At 38.1% G+C, this 23505-nt stretch overlaps 2 protein-coding genes across 3 annotated transcripts; both read left to right on the top strand.

Annotated features, from left to right (window-relative positions):
* Positions 1-1393: 1393 nt before the first annotated feature.
* On the top strand, positions 1394-16246 carry LOC135530068 (zinc finger protein 664-like). Of its 2 annotated transcripts, none has more exons than XM_064958457.1 (2): positions 1394-2051; positions 15099-16246. In XM_064958457.1, the coding sequence occupies exons 1-2, from the start codon at positions 1631-1633 to the stop codon at positions 15959-15961; spliced, it is 1284 nt and encodes a 427-aa protein (XP_064814529.1). In that variant the 5' UTR covers positions 1394-1630; the 3' UTR covers positions 15962-16246. The 2 variants fall into 2 exon arrangements, with proteins under 2 accessions (XP_064814529.1, XP_064814527.1); XM_064958455.1 differs by having other exon boundaries at positions 15096-16246.
* Positions 16247-17493: 1247 nt separating this feature from the next.
* LOC135530066 (gastrula zinc finger protein XlCGF17.1-like) lies at positions 17494-21927 on the top strand. Its single transcript, XM_064958453.1, has 2 exons — positions 17494-18065; positions 20942-21927. The coding sequence occupies exons 1-2, from the start codon at positions 17732-17734 to the stop codon at positions 21520-21522; spliced, it is 915 nt and encodes a 304-aa protein (XP_064814525.1). The 5' UTR covers positions 17494-17731; the 3' UTR covers positions 21523-21927.
* Positions 21928-23505: the final 1578 nt, after the last annotated feature.

Here is a 23505-nt window from a genome sequence, read left to right as displayed (position 1 = left end):
GGGTGGTAGCCGGCTAGTGACAGTGACTAAGTTCAGGGCAGGGTACTGGGTGGAGGCCGACTAGTGACAGTGACTAAGTTCAGGGCAGGGTACTGGGTGGTAGCCGGCTAGTGACAGTGACTAAGTTCAGGGCAGGGTATTGGGTGGTAGCCGGCTAGTGATAGTGACTAAGTTCAGGGCAGGGTATTGGGTGGTAGCCGGCTAGTGATAGTGACTAAGTTCAGGGCAGGGTACTGGGCGGAGGCCGGCTAGAGGTGACTATTTAACAGTCTGATGACCTGGAGATAGACCACACATTAACCACGCAACAAGTATTGGTGAATACTGAATGATGAATAATGTAGGGTATGTAAACATTATATTAGGTAGCATTGTTTAAAATGGCTAGTGATATATTTTACATCCTTTCCCATCAATTCCCATTATTGAAGTGGCTGGAGTTGAGTCAGTGTGTTGGCAGCAGCCACTCAATGTTAGTGGTTGCTGTTTAACAGTCTGATGACCTTGAGATAGAAGCTGTTTAACAGTCTCTCTGTCCCAGCTTTGATGCACCTGTACTGACCTCGCCATCTGGATGATGGCGGGGTGAACAGGCCGTGGCTCGGGTCGTTGATGTCCTTGATGATCTTTTTTAGCCTTTGTGACATCTTTGTGACATCAGGTGCTTTAGGTGTCCTGGAGGGTTGCGCTTTCTTCACCACACTGTCTGGACCATTTCAGATTGTCAGTGATGTGTACGCCAAAGGAACTTGAGGCTTTTCACCTTCCTCGCTGCGGTCCAGTCGACGTGGAGTCCACCTGAAGTCTGTCTCCTGAAGTCCACCTTCAGCTCTTTTGATTTGTTGACGTTGAGGGAGAGATTATTTTCCCGGCACCACTCCGCCACGACCCTCACCTCCTCCCCGTAGGCCGGGGAGGTGGGGGGCAATTCCAATCCTCGGGTGCCTTTTTGGTGTCACAGTTTTACCCTATCCCCAAGCTAGCACACCTGACTCCAATAATCACCTAATCATGATCTTCAGTTCAGAGTGCAGTTTGATTAATCAGCTGTGTTTGCTAGGGATGGAGAAAAAGTGTGACATCAATCAGGCCCCTGAGGATTGGGGTCCCCACCCCTGCTGTAGATGTCTCGTGATTGTTGGCAATCAGGCCTACTACTGTTGTGTAGTACAGTATTTAAATTCTCTTATTTAAAAATAAATCTGCACTAATCCATCAACACACGCGTCTCTTTGTACGTTTACATAAAATATTACGCTTAGATTATTAAACAAACGTTTGGCCCCCAAAATAAAATAAATACAACTGCGTTACCCACTCCAGTCAGCAGATGGGGTTGTGCAGATTTCAGGGGATGCCGCTTGTGTGACGTCTAATGTAGTGGACGGGACACTTCATCAACAGTGAAACAACAGTAGGTCGGCCACCTCCGTAGCCGAAAACATCAAATGTTTTTAGGCTGTTTTGATGTACATTAGTCACTGTGTTTTAAACATATTTCTGTTTTGTTTACTTGTTGGTCCATTTAATGTACTATTTACGTTGTTTGTCAGGTAGCTGGCTTGCTAAGTTAGCTTTGCACTAGGCTAATCGCTAATGCTAAGTAGCTAGCTAGTTAACAACCCCGATCATGAGTTCACTAAGCTACTCCACTCCTGCTGAAGAAGAAGAGGTCTGCTGGACGGAGAAAGAAGAAGAGGCTGTCACAGTGAAACAAGAAGTAGAGGATGAGGCTGTTACTGTGAAAGAAGAAGAGAAAGAACTTACTGTGACAGAGAAAGAAGCTTTCGAAGTAAAAGAGGAGGAGGAAGGAGTTTTCAGAGTGAAAGAGGAGGGGGAGATTACTGTCACGTTGAAAGAGGAGGAGGAGGAAGGAGAGGAAGAGGGGCAGATTACTTTCACGTTGAAAGAGGAGGAGGAAGGAGAGGAAGAGGGGCAGATTACTTATATGTTGAAAGAGGAGGCAGAAGAAGAGGAAGAGGGGCAGATTACTTTCACGTTGAAAGAGGAGGAAGGAGAGGAAGAGGAGACGGGAGATCTAAGTAAAACCAGTAAGTAGTGTCTTAAAAACGGGGGCACAAACTCTACAGTCCTTGAAGATTGCTAGGTCACATGTTTGAAAACGAGGTATTGAAATTTAAAAGTTTCAAATATTTATTAAAAAATGTGTAAGTGCTTTATTGGAAAACCATAGGGTGAACGATCCTAAATTGGTTTTAGGTTTCTCGGTCACATTGTGAACGAGCTATTGAAATTAAGTGATTTGTTAAACATTTTATTATATAAATATTATATAAATAAAATAATGTGCAACACTGGACCATTGAAATTAGGTTTCTAAATCAAGTGGTGAAAGAGGTGATTCTCATAAAGTGTCTGTGGACATTTCTCATTACCGTAACACTTGTTCAAGTTGCTGTAAAAACTCCAGTATTTGTTTTGACAAACTTTTATTCCCCCATGATGCATCATCTAGTGGAGTATTCATTAGATGAGCACAAGATATTTAACATGTTTCACATATATGTGTTCAGAATGATGGTCTTATTCTCACACCCTCCCCCTTTATGACACTTGACTTTGCCAATACAGAAATTACAAAAAAAAGCTAAAATTAGAGAAAAACTTAGAGAACCATTACCTTACCAACATGGAGACATGAATGGGCTTTAATGATGTGGTAAACACTTAGAGAACTATTACCTTACCAACATGGAGACATGAATGGGCTTTGGCGATGTGGTAAAAACTTAGAGAACCATTACCTTACCAACATGGAGACATGAATGGGCTTTAGTGATGTGGTCAACACTTAGAGAACCATTACCTTACCAACATGGAGACATGAATGGGCTTTAGTGATGTGGTAAACACTTAGAGAACCATTACCTTACCAACATGGAGATGTTGGGCTTTAGTGATGTGGTAAACACTTAGAGAACCATTACCTTACCAACATGGAGACATGAATGGGCTTTAGTGATGTGGTCAACACTTAGAGACCCATTACCTTACCAACATGGAGATGTTGGGCTTTAGTGATGTGGTCAACACTTAGAGAACCATTACCTTACCAACATGGAGACATGAATGGGCTTTAGTGATGTGGTTAACACTTAGAGAACCATTACCTTACCAACATGGAGATGTTGGGCTTTAGTGATGTGGTCAACACTTAGAGAACCATTACCTTACCAACATGGAGGCATGAATGGGCTTTAGTGATGTGGTCAACACTTAGAGACCCATTACCTTACCAACATGGAGGCATGAATGGGCTTTAGTGATGTGGTCAACACTTAGAGACCCATTACCTTACCAACATGGAGATGTTGGGCTTTAGTGATGTGGTAAACACTTAGAGAACCATTACCTTACCAAGATGGAGATGTTGGGCTTTAGTGATGTGGTAAACACTTAGAGAACCATTACCTTACCAAGATGGAGATGTTGGGCTTTAGTGATGTGGTCAACACTTAGAGACCCTTTACCTTACCAACATGGAGGCATGAATGGGCTTTAGTGATGTGGTCAACACTTAGAGACCCATTACCTTACCAACATGGAGATGTTGGGCTTTAGTGACGTGGTCAACACTTAGAGAACCATTACCTTACCAACATGGAGGCATGAATGGGCTTTAGTGATGTGGTCAACACTTAGAGAACCATTACCTTACCAACATGGAGGCATGAATGGGCTTTAGTGATGTGGTAAACACTTAGAGAACCATTACCTTACCAACATGGAGGCATGAATGGGCTTTAGTGATGTGGTCAGTAGTTTGCTGACTCATAATGTCTGTCTCCTGTTACTTCCAGATGAAGCTGAGGGCCTCTCTTTACCAAAACACACATTTCTCATCACCGCATCATTTTTAGGCCCGTTTCGGTAATGAGAACCATCGTTTCAGTAATGATGATAAGTTAATTCTAATGTATCGTCAGTGGGTGTGCTGTGCTGGTAACTTTCATTATTTACTAGGACCACCTATTGTATAGGTGAAAGCAGTAGGGGTTAAGTAGGGGTTGTCAATAAACATGGGTGTATAAACCCCATTTAATTAACATAAAGCCACAATCTGGAGTTTGTGTTTCAGCAAAGAGCAACCCCTCCACTTAAACCCCTCATTTTGACATGTGCACCTGTTATAACACCTACCTATAGTGTTATTAGATATCCCAGTTGTTATAACACCTACCTATAGTGTTGTTAGATAGCCTACCTGTTATAACACCTACCTATAGTGTTGTTAGATATCCCACCTGTTATAACACCTACCTATGGTGTTATTAGATATCCCAGTTGTTATAACACCTACCTATAGTGTTGTTAGATAGCCTACCTGTTATAACACCTACCTATAGTGTTGTTAGATATCCCACCTGTTATAACACCTACCTATGGTGTTGTTAGATATCCTACCTGTTATAACACCTACCTATAGTGTTGTTAGATATCCCACCTGTTATAACTCCTCCCTATAGTGTTGTTAGATATCCTACCTGTTATAACACCTATCTATAGTGTTGTTAGATATCCTACCTGTTATAACACCTACCTATAGTGTTGTTAGATATCCTACCTGTTATAACACCTACCTATAGTGTTGTTAGATATCCTACCTGTTATAACACCTACCTATAGTGTTGTTAGATATCCTACCTGTTAGAACACCTGTAGTGTTGTTAGATATCCTACCTGTTAGAACACCTACCTATAGTGTTGTTAGATATCCTACCTGTTATAACACCTACCTATAGTGTTGTTAGATATCCTACCTGTTATAACACCTACCTGTAGTGTTGTTAGATATCATACCTGTTAGAACACCTACCTATAGTGTTGTTAGATATCCCAGTTGGTTCGTATACCACATATTTAGATACTTAAAAAGGCATATCATGTTATGCCATTTTCCCTTAGAATCCCACTCAACATAGCAATACATCTAAAGTAGAGACCAGTACAGTCTGGTGATGTGTTGGGGTTACTGAAATACTCTGGTAGAGACCAGTACAGTCTGGTGATGTATTGGGGTTACTGAATCTCTGGTAGAGACCAGTACAGTCTGGTGATGTATTGGGGTTACTGAATCTCTGATAGAGACCAGTACAGTCTGGTGATGTATTGGGGTTACTGAATCTCTAGAGACCAGTACAGTCTGGTGATGTATTGGGGTTACTGAATCTCTGATAGAGACCAGTACAGTCTGGTGATGTATTGGGGTACTGAATCTCTAGAGACCAGTACAGTCTGGTGATGTATTGGGTTACTGAATCTCTGATAGAGACCAGTACAGTCTGGTGATGTGAATTGTACAGGGTTACTGAATCTCTGGTAGAGACCAGTACAGTCTGGTGATGTGTTGGGGTTACTGAATCTCTGATAGAGACCAGTACAGTCTGGTGATGTATTGGGGTTACTGATGAATAGAGACCAGTACAGTCTGGTGATGTTACTGAACTAGAGACCAGTACAGTCTGGTGATGTATTGGGGATAGAGACCAGTACAGTCTGGTGATGTATTGGGGTTACTGAATGACCAGTACTGGTGATGTATTAGTCTGGTGATGTATTGGGGTTACTGAATCTCTGATAGAGACCAGTACAGTCTGTGATTATTGGGTTACTGAATCTCTGATAGAGACCAGTACAGTCTGGTGATGTATTGGGGTTACTGAATCTCTGATAGAGACCAGTACAGTCTGGTGATGTATTGGGGTTACTGAATCTCTGTAGAGAGTACAGTCATTGGGGTTACTGAAGTAGAGACCTGGTGATGTATTGGGGTTACTGAATCTCTGGTAGAGACCAGTATAGTCTGGTGATGTATTGGGTTACTGAATCTCTGGTAGAGACCAGTACAGTCTGGTGATGTATTGGGGTTACTGAATCTCTGATAGAGACCAGTACAGTCTGGTGATGTATTGGGGTTACTGAATCTCTGATAGAGACCAGTACAGTCTGGTGATGTATTGGGGTTACTGAATCTCTGTAGAGACCAGTACAGTCTGGTGATGAATCTCTGATTACAGTCTGGGTTACTGAATCTCTGGTAGAGACCAGTACAGTCTGGTGATGTATTGGGGTTACTGAATCTCTGATAGAGACCAGTACAGTCTGGTGATGTATTGGGGTTACTGAATCTCTGGTAGAGACCAGTACAGTCTGGTGATGTATTGGGGTTACTGAATCTCTGATAGAGACCAGTACAGTCTGGTGATGTATTGGGGTTACTGATGATGTAGTACAGTCTGGTGATGATGTATTGGGGTTACTGAATCTCTGATAGAGACCAGTACAGTCTGGTGATGTATTGGGGTTACTGAATAGAGAGTACAGTCTGGTGATGTATTGGGGTTACTGAATCTCTAGAGACCAGTACAGTCTGGTGATGTATTGGGGTTACTGAATCTCTGATAGAGACCAGTACAGTCTGGTGATGTATTGGGGTTACTGAATCTCTGATAGAGACCAGTACAGTCTGGTGATGTATTGGGGTTACTGAATCTCTGATAGAGACCAGTACAGTCTGGTGATGTATTGGGGTTACTGAATCTCTGGTAGAGACCAGTACAGTCTGGTGATGTATTGGGGTTACTGAATCTCTGATAGAGACCAGTACAGTCTGGTGATGTATTGGGGTTACTGAATCTCTGGTAGAGACCAGTACAGTCTGGTGATGTATTGTACAGTCTGGTGGGTTACTGAATCTCTGATAGAGACCAGTACAGTCTGGTGATGTATTGGGGTTACTGAATCTCTAGAGACCAGTACAGTCTGGTGATGTATTGGGGTTACTGAATCTCTGATAGAGACCAGTACAGTCTGGTGATGTATTGGGGTTACTGAATCAGTCTGATGTAGAGTTACTGAATCTCTGGTAGAGACCAGTACAGTCTGGTGATGTATTGGGGTTACTGAATCTCTGATAGAGACCATCTCTGGTACAGTCTGGTGATGTATTGGGGTTACTGAATCAGTCTGATGTATTGGGGTTACTGAATCTCTGGTAGAGACCAGTACAGTCTGGTGATGTATTGGGGTTACTGAATCTCTGATAGAGACCAGTACAGTCTGGTGATGTATTGGGGTGATTGGGGTTACTGTACAGTCTGGTGATGTATTGGGGTTACTGAATCTCTGATAGAGACCAGTACAGTCTGGTGATGTATTGGGGTTACTGAATCTCTGATAGAGACCAGTACAGTCTGGTGATGTAGTCTGGTGATTGGGGTTACTGAATCTCTGATAGAGACCAGTACAGTCTGGTGATGTATTGGGGTTACTGAATCTCTGATAGAGACCAGTACAGTCTGGTGATGTATTGGGGTTACTGAATCTCTGGTGATGTATTGGGGTTACTGAATCTCTGATGACCAGTACAGTCTGGTGATGTATTGGGGGTAGAGACCAGTACAGTCTGGTGATGTATTGGGGTTACTGAATCTCTGATAGAGACCAGTACAGTCTGGTGATGTATTGGGGTTACTGAATCTCTGGTAGAGACCAGTACAGTCTGGTGATGTATTGGGGTTACTGAATCTCTGATAGAGACCAGTACAGTCTGGTGATGTATTGGGGTTACTGAATCTCTGGTAGAGACCAGTACAGTCTGTGATGATGTTACTGAATTGTACAGTCTGGTTACTGAATCTCTGATAGAGACCAGTACAGTCTGGTGATGTATTGGGGATGTATTGGGGTTACTGAATCTCTGATAGAGACCAGTACAGTCTGGTGATGTATTGGGGTTACTGAATCTCTGATAGAGACCAGTACAGTCTGGTGATGTATTGGGGTTACTGAATGATAGAGACCAGTTGTCTGGTGTTATTGGGGTTACTGAATCTCTGAATCTCTGGTGATGTAGAGACCAGTACAGTCTGGTGATGTATTGGGGTTACTGAATCTCTGATAGAGACCAGTACAGTCTGGTGATGTATTGGGGTTACTGAATCTCTGATAGAGACCAGTACAGTCTTGGGGATGATGTACATGATGTATTGGGTTACTGAATCTCTGATAGAGACCAGTACAGTCTGATGTGATGTGATGTATTGGGGTTACTGAATCTCTGATAGAGACCAGTACAGTCTGGTGATGTATTGGGGTTACTGAATCTCTGATAGAGACCAGTACAGTCTGGTGATGTATTGGGGTTACTGAATCTCTGGTAGTACAGTCTGGTGATGTAGACCAGTACAGTCTGGTGATGTATTGGGGTTACTGAATCTCTGATAGAGACCAGTACAGTCTGGTGATGTATTGGGGTTACTGAATCTCTGATAGAGACCAGTACAGTCTGGTGATGTTACTGAATTGATAGAGACCAGTACAGTCTGGGTTACTGAATCTCTGATAGAGACCAGTACAGTCTGGTGATGTATTGGGGTTACTGAATCTCTGATAGAGACCAGTACAGTCTGGTGATGTATTGGGGTTACTGAATCTCTGATAGAGACCAGTACAGTCTGGTGATGTATCTCTTGGGGTACTCTGGTGATCTCTGATAGAGACTGAGTACAGTCTGGTGATGTATTGGGGTTTATCTCTGATAGAGACCAGTACAGTCTGGTGATGTATTGGGGTTACTGAATCTCTGATAGAGACCAGTACAGTCTGGTGATGTATTGGGGTTACTGAATCTATAATAGCCTATGGTGCTGATCAGTGGGCAACAGTTACCGGCCTCCTAGAGACCAGTACAGTCTGGTGAAATAAAACAGACTAAATATTATTTTTATTCTTTTGCACTTTGTATTCACAAATATCTTAATGCCCAATTGTTTGAAAAAATTATACTTCAACAATATCGAAGTACTGTATTGTCAACACTGGTGATGTATACTTAATGCCCAATTGTTTGAAAAAATAGTAGTACTGTATTGTCAACACTAGTCTGCTCAGACACCAACAAAAGTCACAGATTGGCCCATGGGTGGCACTGTAAGAAGCCTTCAACGTAGAAGGTTCAGCCCGCCACCCTGTTTGACGTACAACCCAGTACCTTGGTACAAGTGTTTCTCGTCATAGTGAACATATTTGCCTCATGAACCTATGACTTTTGCCATATCTTCTCATAAACCAAAACATCTGATCGACGCCAAACTCAAAGTCCATTAACCATTACCTCAAATCATATCTGTCTCTCGTACGTTTGAGTAAAGATAAACAACAAATAAACAATATCTCAAAAGATTAAATAAAATGCCATCTTTGTTAAAAATAAAAATAATTGTCTTTAATGAAACTGTAATAACTCCACTTCTCTTGTCTCTTATAACTTGAAAATCTGAAGTGTTTGAATTGTTACACGTCCACAAGGGAGGCTGTATAATACTTCTGCTGTCTCTTTCAGCCTGGACCTATAGTACTATATATATATACTATATACTATAATATATACTACAATACTATAATAATACTATGTATAATATAATACTTTACTATATAGTACTATAATATAGAATACTATATAATACTATAATACTATACTATAATACTATACTATAATATATAATACTATAGTATACAATATATAATACTATACTATAATAATATACTATATAATACTATACTATAATACTATAATATATAATACTATACTACAATACTATAATATATGTATAATACTTCTGCTGTCTCTTTCAGCCTGGACCTATAGTACTATAATATATCATATATAATACTATACTACAATACTATAATACTATACTATAATACTTTACTATAGTACTATAATATATAATACTATACTATAATATATAATACTATGCTATAATACTTTACTATAGTACTATAATATATAATACTATACTACTTTACTATAGTACTATAATATATCATATATAATACTATACTACTATAATATAATACTATACTATAATACTTTTCTACAGTACTATAATATATGTATAATACTTCTGCTGTCTCTTTCAGCCTGGACCTATAGTACTATAATATATAATACTATATAATATATAATACTATAATACTTTACTAATACTATAATACTATACTATAATACTTTACTATAGTACTATAATATATATACTATACTATAATATATATAATACTTTACTATAGTACTATAATATATAATACTATACTATAATAATATACTATATAATACTATACTATAATACTTATACTATCTCTTTAGTACTATAATATATAATACTATACCTAAGACCTATAGTACTATATATATATATAATACTATAATATAATACTATAATACTATACTATAATACTTTACTATATACTATAATATATAATATAATACTATAATGTCTCTTTCAGCCTGGACCTATAGTACTATAATATATACTATATATACTATACTATAATACTATAATACTATACTATAATACTATATATACTATAATATAATATATAATACTATACTATATATATAATACTATACTATAATACTATAATACTATACTATAATACTATAATATATAATAATACTATAATAATATATATATAATACTATAATACTATACTATAATACTTTACTATAGTACTATAATATATAATACTATACTATAATATATAATATATGCTATAATACTTTACTATACTATAATATATAATACTATACTATAATAATATACTATATAATACTATACTATAATACTATATATATAATACTATACTATAATACTATAATATATGTATAATACTTCTGCTGTCTCTTTAGCCTATAGTACTATAATATAGAATACTATACTACAATACTATAATACTATACTATAATACTTTACTATAGTACTATAATATATAATACTATACTATAATATATAATACTATGCTATAATACTTTACATTACATTTATATTTACTTTACTATAGTACTATAATATATAATACTATACTATAATAATATACTATATAATACTAAACTACTATAATATATAATACTTCTACTGTCTCTTTGCCTGGACCTATAGTACTATAATATATTATACTATAATATATAATACTATACTATAGTACTATAATATATAATGCTATAATATATAATACTATACTATAATACTTTACTATAGTACTATAATATATAATACTATACTCTAATATATAATACTATACTATAATATATAATACTTTACTATAGTACTATAATATATGTATAATACTTCTGCTGTCTCTTTCAGCCTGGACCTATAGTACTATAATATAAAATATATAATACTATACTATAGTACTATAATATATAATACTATACTATAATACTATAATATATAATACTATACTATAATACTATACTATAATACTATAATATATAATACTATACTATAATACTATAATATATAATACTATTCTATAATACTATATTATAATACCATAATATATAATACTATACTATAATACTATAATATATAATACTATAATATATAATACTATACTATAATACTATAATATGTAATACTATACTATAATACTATAATATATAATACTATACTATAATGTATAATACTATTCTATAATACTTTTCTATAGTACTATAATATATGTATAATACTTCCGCTGTCTCTTTCAGCCTGGACCTATAGTACTATAATATATAATACTATACTATAATACTATAATATATAATACTATACTATAATATATAATACTATACTATAATACTTTTCTATAGTACTATAATATATGTATAATACTTCCGCTGTCTCTTTCAGCCTGGACCTATAGTACTATAATATATAATACTATACTATAATACTATATTATATAATACTATACTATAATACTATACTATAATACCATAATATATAATACTATACTATAATATATAATACTATACTATAATACTATACTATAATATAATACTATACTATAATACTTTTCTATAGTACTATAATATATGTATAATACTTCCGCTGTCTCTTTCATCCTGGACCTATAGTACTATAATATATAATACTATACTATAATATAATATATAATACTATACTATAATACTTTACTATAGTACTATAATATATAATACTATACTATAATTATATAATACTATACTATACTATAATACTTTACTATAGTACTATAATATATGTATAATACTTCCGCTGTCTCTTTCATAATACTATACTATAATACTATGTCGTGTCTTTGGCTATGCCGGATTAGGTGATATGGCATGCTATTCTATGAAATCCTTTCTCTGTAATTAATATTGCCTGATTGAGCTAATCATGTAAATGTAACTAGAAAGTCGGGGCACCACAAAATAATATTTATAGAGCTGTTATCTCCCAAATACCGAGGAAGACCTAGTAATATTTTACATCAATAGCAGCCATTATCAATCGTCACCTTATTTATGTCTCATCAGAAAGTTGTAAATTCTTGGTTATCTTCACGAACCCTGGCAAACTAGTTGAATCAGCAATACAAAATTGGGTTAATTATTTATTTACTAAATACCTAACTAATCACACAGAATTACATATACACAGAATGAATCATACCTTGATTACAAATGATGTCATAAAGGAAAATGTCCCTGGCGGACGGAGCAGATATGACAGCTGGTTACACAAAGAACGGGGGTTGGGTTTGAGTGAAAGAGTGGGAAGACTGAAGAACAAAGGGAGAAGCTGTGCTACCGTAAATACAATATCCTATGCCTTCTAAATTACCACCCATTTGGAAAAGGATAATGCAATAAATATTAACTCTGAGCTGCGCTTCCATAGGTTGGTGGTAGATGGAAGGCCGTGTTGCCCAACAGAGTCCTTTGTCCTTTGAAGAGTGTCTCTGGTGGTGAACGGGAAACGTTGTAGTGTTGTCGTTGGGTGGTAGACGGGATACACTGTCTGTCCTTTCCAAGCCCATGTTTTTAGCTGCTGTTGCTAACTCAACGTCTAGGATGTCTCACTTCTTTAGTGAATAAGAGTTCGAAGTTCAGACCATTCACAACCAAAGTTCACGCTGAGGTTGGCTTAGTTCTGTAGTTGACATGTTCGTCCTTTTTAATGTATGGACCTTCGTCCTCACGTCCTCGGAACAGATAGTTATATTGTCGTCAAAGCTTTATATAGGAAGGGAGAGGAGGGTGTGTTTCATAGTTTATAACCAATGTCTCCCCAGGTGGTTGGGCCACTGAGTGGGGCCTAATTCACTCATGAAAACCCAATTCTCACATTTTAGAAGCTAAAATCACATTTCATCCCCTCCCAAATAATTTAATATTCAAACATTTAAATTGCACAACAATTCCATGTGAATCTGATGACTATAATGTGTAGGCTTTCCACTGTTTTTCACTGCACCTCATCACAGTTACTACAGACCCAGGTTCGATCCCAGGCTGTGTCTCAGCCGGCCGCGACAGGGTTACCCATGAGGCGGCTCACAATTGGCCCAGCGTCGTCCGGGTTAGGGGAGGGTCTGGCCAGCCGGGATGTTCTTGTCCCATCGCGCTCTAGTGACTCCTTGTGGCGGGCAGGGCTCAATGCACGCTGATTCCGTCGCCAGTTGTATGGTGTTTCCTCTGATACGTTGGTGCTCCTGGCTTTCGGGTTAAGCGAGCAGTGTGTCAAGATGCAGTGTGGCTTGGCAGGGTCATGTTTTCAGACGATGCATGACTCTCGAGCTTTGCCTCTCCTGAGGCCGTACAGGAGTTGCAGCGATTGACAAGACTGTAACTACCAAATGAAAATCACTAAATTACAGGAGAACCTGGGGGTAAAAAAATGTATAAATACAATTTCCCTTCAAGTGGCCCGAACCATCAAAAACAGACCATCATGCCTTCTTCATCAAACCTTACAGTTGGCTCTATGCTTTGGTGCAGGTTGTGTTCTCCTGGCATCTACCAAACCCAGATTTTTCCTTTGGACTGCCAGATGGTGAAGGGTGATTCCTCTCTCCAGAGATTTTCATCCCTCCAGTGATTGCATTTCTACTGCTCCAGAATCCAATGGTGGTGAGCTTTACACCACTCCAGCCAACACTTGGCATTGCGCATGTTGATTTTAGGCTTTTCTGCGACTGCTCTGCAATGGAAACCCATTTCATGAAGCTACCGACTAACAGTTATTGTGTTGATGTTGCTTTCAGAGGCAGTTTGGAACTCGGTAGTGAGTGTTGCAACCGAGGACAGGCTATTTTTACACGCTACGTGCTTCAGCACTCGGCGGTCTTGTTCTGTGAGCTTGTGTGGCCTACCACTTTGCGGCTGAGCCGTTGTTGCTCCTAGACGTTTCCACTTCACAATAACAGCACTTACAGTTGACCCAGGTAGCTCTAGCAGGGCAGAAATTTGACAAACTGACTTGTTGGAAAGTTGGCATCCTATGACAGTTGAAAGTCACTGAGCTCTTCAGTAAGGCCATTCTACTGCCATTGTTTGTCTATGGAGATTGCATGGCAGTGTGCTCGATTTTATACACCTGTCAGCAACGGGTGTGGCTGACAAAGCTGAATCCACTAATATGAGTGGGTGTCCACATACATATAGTGTATATTTATTATTATGATGGACCCAAGTGTTTTTTTTAAATATTGTTAATATTCTTAAAACCTGACCTCAAATGTTCTGACCTCAGGTTAATGAGGGATCTTGTCTGGATTAAACCTCATAGGAAGTTGGATTACATAAATCTAGTCTGGATTAAACCTAATAGGAATAAGGAACTAAAGTAAAGAAAGAAGTTAACTTTATGTTTTTTGGGGCAAATCCAACACATCACTGAGTACCACTCTTCATATGTTCAAGCATGGCGGTGGCTGCATCATGTTATGGGTATGCTTGTCACCTGCAAGGACTAGGGATAAAAAGAAACTGACTAGCGCTAAGTACAGGCAAAATCCTGGAGGAAAAATGGGAGACAAATTCACCTTTCAGCACGACGATAACCCAATACACAAGGCCAGATATACAGTGCATTCACAAAGTATTCAGACCCCTTGACTCTTTCAAAATGTTGTTTTATGTTACTGCCTTATTCTAAAATGGATTAAATTGTTTTTTTAAACTAAATCGTAACCTCTAGGCTACCTACTGCCCATTAAACCACATAGGAAGGTTTCATTCAGGCCTCTGTTTAGTATTTAACTAAATGCTTTGTCTTTAGCAGGAGAGCGACCAGACTCTCACTCTGACAGCGGGGAGAGTCATTCAGGGGAACCAGACCCAGAGACGTCCAAACCAGCGAGACGACACCACTGCTCCCAGTGTGGAAAAAGTTTTAACCGATCACAACACCTGAAATTACACGAGAGAACACACACTGGAGAAAAGCCTTACCACTGTTCCCAGTGTGGAAAGAGTTTTAGTCAGTTAGGGAGCCTGAAAGGTCATAAGAGAACACACACAGGAGAAAAGCCTTACCACTGTTCCCAGTGTGGAAAGAGTTTTAGTCAGTTAGGGAGTCTGAAAAGTCATAAGCGAATACACTCTGGAGAGAAGCCTTACCACTGCTCCAAATGTGGAAAGACTTTTACATGGTTAGTGGGCTTGAAAATGCACGAGAGGACGCACACTGGAGAGAGGCCTTACCACTGTTCCCACTGTGGAAAGAGTTTTAGGTTGTTAGGGATTCTGAAACTGCATGAGAAAGCACACACACGAGAGAAGTCTTACCCCTGTTCCCATTGTGGAAAGAGTTTTAGGTGGTTAGGGTCCCTAAAAACACATGAGCGAGTACACACACAAAAAAAGGAAAAGCTCTACCAATGTTCACTGTGTGGAATGAGTTTTACCCAGTTAGAAGCCTTGAATAGGCATGACAGGACACACACACGAGAGGATAAGCCCTACCACTGCTCCCAGTGTGGAAAGAGATTTAACTGGTTAAGGCAGCTGAATAAGCATGAAAGAATACATACACAGGAGGAGAAGACATACCACTGCTCTCATTGTGAAAAGACATTTTCCCAGTTAGAGGACCTGAAATCACATGAGAGAATAGAGAGCCTGTGTTCTGACTTGAGTTTTTGACTGATCATTTGTGTTTTTGTCAATCCTCATGAAATTAAAATCAATTTTGCTTTTGTTTTTGTTTTTTCATTTCGAGACATGATCATGTCTAATATCAGATTACATATTTTAAAATGTCTATTGAGTTTTGATGAGCTTTGCTGTTGTTCATCATATGCTTTTCATATTGCAAAAATGTACATAAATATATAAATAAGTAGCTGTCACGTAGAGTAGAGCCAGAAGGCTAAACTGGAAAACCTAAACCTCAATCAAAATAAAAAGATGTTGGAGAAGCAAAAGGTCTTCTGTGCTTCTGGGTGTTTATTTACACAGTGATTCCGGAAGAAAAACAACCGTACTGCCATTACAAGTATACCTTTTGAGGACAGCTTAAACCAATCCACAGCTCAATCCAAAATGCCTTGAGGACAGTTTAAACCAATCAAACAGCTCAATCCAAAATGCCTTGAGGACAGTTTAAACCAATCCACAGCTCAATCCAAAATGCCTTGAGGACAGCTTAAACCAATCAAACAGCTCAATCCAAAATGCCTTGAGGACAGTTTAAACCAATCCACAGCTCAATCCAAAATGCCTTGAGGACAGCTTAAACTAATCCACAGCTCACTCCAAAATGCCTTGAGGACAGTTTAAACCAATCCACAGCTCAATCCAAAATGCCTTGAGGACAGTTTAAACTAATCCACAGCTCAATCCAACATGCCTTGAGGACAGTTTACACCAATCCACAGCTCAATCCAACATGCCTCTTCAATGAACTGAAAGAGAGGCTCCTTTTGTAACCATCAGAACAATTAACACTAAGTAATTAAGCAATTACCTATTCAAACCTACGTTTTACATTCAACTAAACATACTAAAGTATTTACATTGCAACACTTTTTTAAATTAAACAATATATAATATCTTTGTAATAATAACATTTACAAAAACTTATATCACTTCTGACATGGTGTCTTTCAATATGCCTATTTATATTAATGAGCCATTCGGAACAAGCATTACAAAGTCAGACCAATTCCCTTAGCTCGGATCCTTATCCAGCATACCCGGAAGCTACAGCGATGGAGAAACAGAACAAACAACGCGCTCATCCATAACATCGATAAGTTTATTTTTATTTACATTATCTCTATACTCTTTATACCATAACCGGTTACTGACGGGAGGTAAGTGTGTAATGTACTATAGGGACTATGTACTATAGATACTGTTACAATTGCTGCAGCAACTCATCCTGGGATACACATAAAACACATGAATACATGAGACTTTACACAACTATTATAGACAACAACAACATAAGATAATATTTAATTACAAATAAAATAAAACATGATGTAATTGCATAGAGAAAAGTACTGGTAAGATGTAAGAGAAAACATGAGCTCTGGTTGTTTTGCAATGACTTACGACAGAATAAGCAACGTAGTGAATATTTAAACTGCGTTACTCCAGCCAGCAGATGGCGACTTAAGTATTCCAGTTGATGCCTCTTGCGTGACGTATAATCTAGTGGACAGGGCGCTTTTTCAACAGCAACAAGGTTATTGATTCAACCACCTCGCTAGCCAACTAAAAACCGAAATATTGACGTTTCTTTGGCAATTTTTTCGTATATTAATCTCGGTGATTTAAACACTATGTTTACGTATCTACTGGTTTACTTGAATGTAATTTGCTTGGTAACTTTGCAAAAAACTTAAGTTTGATACTGAGTCTAGCACGAGGCTTGTCGCTAATGCTAACTAGCTAACATCTCCGACCATGAGCTCACTAAGCTACTCTCCTCCTGATAAAGAAGAGGAGGTCTACTGGACGGAGAAAGAAGCTCTGGGACTGAACATTGTCGTAAAAGAAGAGGAGAATATTACAGTGAAAGGAGAAGAGGAAGCTTTCAGAATAAAACAGGAGGAAGAGGAGGATGTTAGAGTGAAGGAAGAGAAAGAACACTTTGGAGAGGAAGAGGGAATAGAGGCTGTCACGTTGAAAGAAGAGGAAGAACCTTTTGGAGTGAAAGAGGAGGCTATCTCAATAAAAGAGGAGGAGGAAGACTTATTGGGGGTGGAGGAAGAGGAGACAGAAGATCTGATTAACATCAGTGAGTACTGGTTTACAAACGGGGCAAAAACTCAACGCTTGTTGAACTAATGTGTGTGTTTTAAAAATAGAAAAAAATTCGCCGACGGAACCATGGAATTCAGACATTAAAACCAGGGATGTAGTTGACCCATAGCATTGTTTTCAACACCTTTTTATTTGCAAAATTGCGTTTTACTTAACTTTTTATTTGGTTAACTAGCGTTTACCCACTTATTGCGTTCCCAGTGTTGATCAGAGCTCAGAACGTTTATATTCCTGATCCGAGTTTTAATCTCTTAGCCGAGCCAATTATTATTATTATTATTTTAAACCTTTATTTTACTAGGCAAGTCAGTTAAGAACAAATGAGTGGAATCATGAACGGTTGTTTGTTCGACTGCGCCCCCTCGGTTTTGCCTTGACACCAGCATGTTGCGTTTCTTTTACGCCTGCTACGTTAGTTTTTGCAGGGGTGGGTATAATTTGTGTTACGTTCCAACATGAATCTGTTCCAAAAACGTTGTAAATAGCAAGGTTGCCAACAAACAACTCATACGAAGTTATATAGCGGCACAATAAGATGCCGGGTAAGGAGTTTATTCTGAAAAATGTCTGTCCTCACTCTGGTAGCCTACGGACAAACATTAAGAATAAGCTACGTGGTGAGTTGATGCCTATTCGGTAGCTAGTTAGCTAGGTGAATTATTCATGCTACTTTGTATGCGTTGTTTGTTGGAATAATTGTACATTACAATGTTTTTGGAACAGATTCCTGTTGGGACACAAATTATACCCAGCCGTTTAGCAGCAGTAAGTTCAACCCTCTCGCCCTGTTCTGGGACAGTTCAAGGGCCACTGAGATTTGAAACGATCTACCCCAGCTCGGAGTCGGGCTCAGCAGACCAACGGCAGGTGGCTATACAAGTAGGCAACTAGACACCGCTGCTGACAGACTAGTGGGGTTTGTGATATTCTGGATATAAAGTAAGTTTTATTTTTCTATTGGCCACAAAATAATCTGAAACACAACCAAAACAAACCGCAAATGCATCCAACAAGTTTGTACAGTCACAAGCTTAACGTAGTCATTGCGTGCTAGGAATATGGGAACATTTTTTTTATTTTTTTTATAAATGTTTTTATTTATTTGAATTTGTCCCAATACTTTTGTCCCTTAAAGTGTGTGTGTGTGTGTGTGTGCGGGGGGCGTTAATATAAAAAGTGCTGTACTTTTTAAACGGTTCACCTGACGTGGATGAAAATACCCTCAAATGAAAGTCCTGCAAATTCAAATGCTGAAGTCAGAGCCACAACAACAACAGAATCTGTCCAAATATTTTTGGAGCTCACGTTGAAAGGAAGCTATTGAAAATTAGATCTGTAGGTGAATTCATATCTAAAGCTGTAATAGAAAAAATATTTGTAGAGAATCGAAGGGGACCACTGGTGTAGCCTATTACCAGCAACTACAGGAGCAGAATGGCAGAATCTGCGAAGGCCAGCAGCAGGAGGAGAAGTGTTGGGAACAAGGTTTTTCCCCTCTGGTTAGGCTATCTTGATCTCTGGCTCCCTCTTTGTTAGAAATATTATGAATAAATGAATAAACAATATTCTCATTTTAAATAGAACTGTAACTAATTAAACTTAGATTCTGTTTTATTATATTTGATTAACAATATGAGTTCATAAGACGGGATTGTGTGACACAGACAAGGAGTAATTAAAGTTAATGAACACCATTCCAAAAAAGAAATGGGTTGTGGATTAAGTAAACAGATAAGGTAGTTAACCTATGGTTCAACCGACGAAACTGAGCTCTGGGGTGTTTTAGATAAGGCAGTGAGTGCATTCCTAGGTTCTCTGTTAATTAGAACTGTCAGCTCAGTGGTGATCGATAATGTTGAGGGGTCAAAAGTTAATTCAGTTATGTTGTGTGTGTTAGTAAGTTAGAATGAACTTTAACCTCACTTGATTCTAGGTCGGGAGGAGGGGATTCATTCTAGAAGCAATGAAATGACATCATGTCATTGTATATAAACTGTTGCTCGTGGTAACGTGGGAGCGCGCTCCAAGAATAAATTATATTACCTATTATTGAAAAGACCGTCTATTTTATGCAAACAAGAATCTTACAAGTTCTCATAAAATAGATTAAGGGAATTCAATTAATGAATACATATTGGTATAATTAAATTACAGTAACACTCTTGAGTTATTTTTATTTATTTTAAATATTTAGCTAATTATTTAATCTAACAGTGTGCATAAATCAGAGAAGCTCAGTGCCTATACTTGATTTTATTAAAACACATAGGGTGTGTCTATATATGGAAAAATACTGCTAAAGCAGTATGAAACATTTTAAATTTCTTGGAAATTTCTAGACAAAGCCCAGTCTTCAATCCAATTGAAAATCTGTGGTATGACTTTAAAGATTGCTGTACACCAGCGGAACTTGAAGGAGCTAGAGAAGTTTTGCCATGAAAAATGGGCAAAAATCCCAGTGGCTAGATGTGCCAAGTTTATAGAGACATACCCCAACTGTAATTGCTCTACAAAGTATTGACTTTGGGGGGGGGGCGGCGAATAGCTATGCACACTCTGTTTTTTTTGTCTTGTTTGTTTCACCAAAGAAAAGTGTTGCATCTTCATGGTGGTAGGCATGTTATGTCAATCAAATGATTCAACCTGGAATTAAAATGATTTTGTAAGGCAACAAAAACGTTATTGGAATTAAAATAACCGGATTTTGTAAGGCAACAAAATATGGTTCTTTGACTTGCCTGGTTAAATAAAGGATATATAGTCCAGATTAAACCTAATAGGAAGACATTTTTATTTAATGGAGGTTCCATTCAGGTCTCTCTGTTTAACCAAATACTCTGTCTTTGGCAGGAGAGAGACCAGATTCTCACTCTGACAGCGAGAAGAGTCCTTTAGGGGAACCAGAGCCAGAGACGCCCAAATCAGCAGGACCACACCACTGCTCTCAATGTGGAAACAGTTTTTCTACGTTAGGGAATCTAAAACGTCATGAGATGGCACACACAGGAGAGAAGCCTTTCCAATGTTCCCAGTGTGATAAGAGTTTTACCCAGATAGGGAGCCTGAAAAGGCATGAAGGAATACATAAAGAAGGGAGGAAGACCTACCACTGCTCTCAGTGTGGAAAGAGATTTACTCAGTTAGGTAGCCTGAAAACACACAAGACAGTACACACAGGAGAGAAGCCTTTCCAATGTTCCCAGTGTGATCAGAGTTTTACCCAGATAGGAAACTTGAATAGGCATGAAGGAATACACACTGGAGAAAAGCCCTACCAATGCTCCAAGTGTGAAAAGAGATTTTTGCGATCACAGTACCTAAAATCACATGAGATGACACACACAGAGGAAAAGTCTTTCCACTGCTCCCACTGTGGAAAGAGCTTTACTCAGTTACGGAGCCTGAAAAGACATAAGAGGACACACACATGAGAAAAGCCCTACCACTGATCCCACTGTGGAAGTAGTTTTACTCAGGTAGGGAGCCTGAAAATCCATAAGAGAAGACACTCTGGAGGAGAAGACATACGACTGCTCTCATTGTGGAAAGATATTTTCCCAGTCAGAGGACCAGAAGTCACATGAGAGAATAGAGGCTGTGTTCTGACTTAGTGTTTTTGACTGAGAATTTGTGTTTTTGGTTATGCCACATTAAATCATATTGTTTATAATACATCAGAGTCTATTCCCTTAAAGCTATTTATGTTCCTCTAACTCCCCTGAGTGCCTCTGTAAATTCAACAGCTATTGTATGCAGCAATCATGTGCCTATAAACCAGAATAATACTATTACAATTGAGACGGTTTGCCCTCGTAAGAAGTCCACTGTGTGCATATATCACCCTGCACTAACATTAATAACATGAGCCTGTCCACTTCCCAAATAAAATTTTATTTGTCACATACACGTGTTTAGCAGATGTTATTGCGGGTGTAGCGAAATGCTTGTAACAATTTGAATCTGAAACAAGTGCTACAAATAGTCCACGTGAACACGTGTAGCCTTAGAAACAGGGTTCATGATATCAGTAAGTCGCTAGATACAGAAAACATTCATATACTTTCTCTGAAACTCACTTAGAGAATACCTTTCGATGAACCAAGGGTAGCAATGCGTGGTTACGACCTCTATGGGAGAGACAGAAATTCCAATGGGGTGGTGTCTCTGTTTATACTCAGTCATATTCCTGTTAAGCTCAGAGAGGATCAGATGTCAAATGCTGTGGAAGTAATATGGCTACAGGTTCACCTGCCTCACCTAAAGCCCATTCTGGTGGGAAGCTGCTATAGACCACCAAGTGCTGACAGTCAGTATCTGGATAATGTTCTGGATAAAACATGTGTGACCACCAAGTGCTGAAGTGTATCTGGATTGGTAATGTATGCGATGTCAACAGTGGTATATTTTCTGGGTGACTAAAGCCCATTTACGGGTTTTCATCAAGCTGTCCACTCAGGAATACTCTTCACCTGTAACTAGTGCCTGTATCCCGGTTCAGGTTATCTGGATCAAACCAGGGTAGTTACAAACAGCACAGGAATGAAATCATACACATGTATTGATCACATCTTTACTAAATCTGCAGAAATTTGTTTGAAAGCAGTATTCAAATCCATCAGGATGTAGTGATCACAATATAGTAGTCATATGTAGGAAATCTAGAGTCTGGGCCTAACATAGTGTATAAGAGGTGATACAAGAGGTATTGTAGTGATTCCTACGTTGAAGATGTGAATAATATTTGTTGGTCTGTGGTGTGTAATGAGGAGCAACCAGATTTTGACACATTCATTTTTAATATCCCAGTTACTAAGAACAAATTCTTAACCCATAGGAAAGTGGTTCAGAAAACGACTTGTAAAAATACTGTCCAAACCTTGTGGATTGATGAGGAATTGAACAATGGTATGGTTGAGAGGGATGAGGCAAAAGGAATGACAAATAAGTCTGGCTGCACAGCCGATTGGCTACTGAAGTCATGTGACTAAAACTGAAAAAAATAAGAATAAACTGTGCTATGAAACAAAGATAAATGACCTACAGCTTATAAAGGGTTCATAAGGCCTTCATAAACACTATGTGAATGTGTCACAAATCATCTTGCACCTTATGTCATGTTTTATAAAGGGTTCATAAGGCCTTCATAAACACTATGTGAATGTGTCACAAATCATCTAGAACCTTATGTCATGTTTTATAAAGGGTTCATAAATGAATGGCAAATCAACCTTATGTCATGATTTATAAACATAAACACTATGTGAATGTGACATAACCCACAAATGATGACATAGAACCTTTATAAATGTCGGGATGCTTTATAAATCATATTATAAAATTGGGGCTACACTATGTGAATGTGTAAAGTATCTATAACCTTGCCATGCGTCTTGTAGAGCATTGCAACACCAGGA

The sequence above is a fragment of the Oncorhynchus masou genome, unplaced genomic scaffold (genome assembly GCF_036934945.1).
Source record: "Oncorhynchus masou masou isolate Uvic2021 unplaced genomic scaffold, UVic_Omas_1.1 unplaced_scaffold_1246, whole genome shotgun sequence".
NCBI lineage: Eukaryota > Metazoa > Chordata > Actinopteri > Salmoniformes > Salmonidae > Oncorhynchus > Oncorhynchus masou.
Note: the sequence above shows the minus strand (reverse complement) of the source record. Positions and strands in the feature narration are given on the sequence as shown.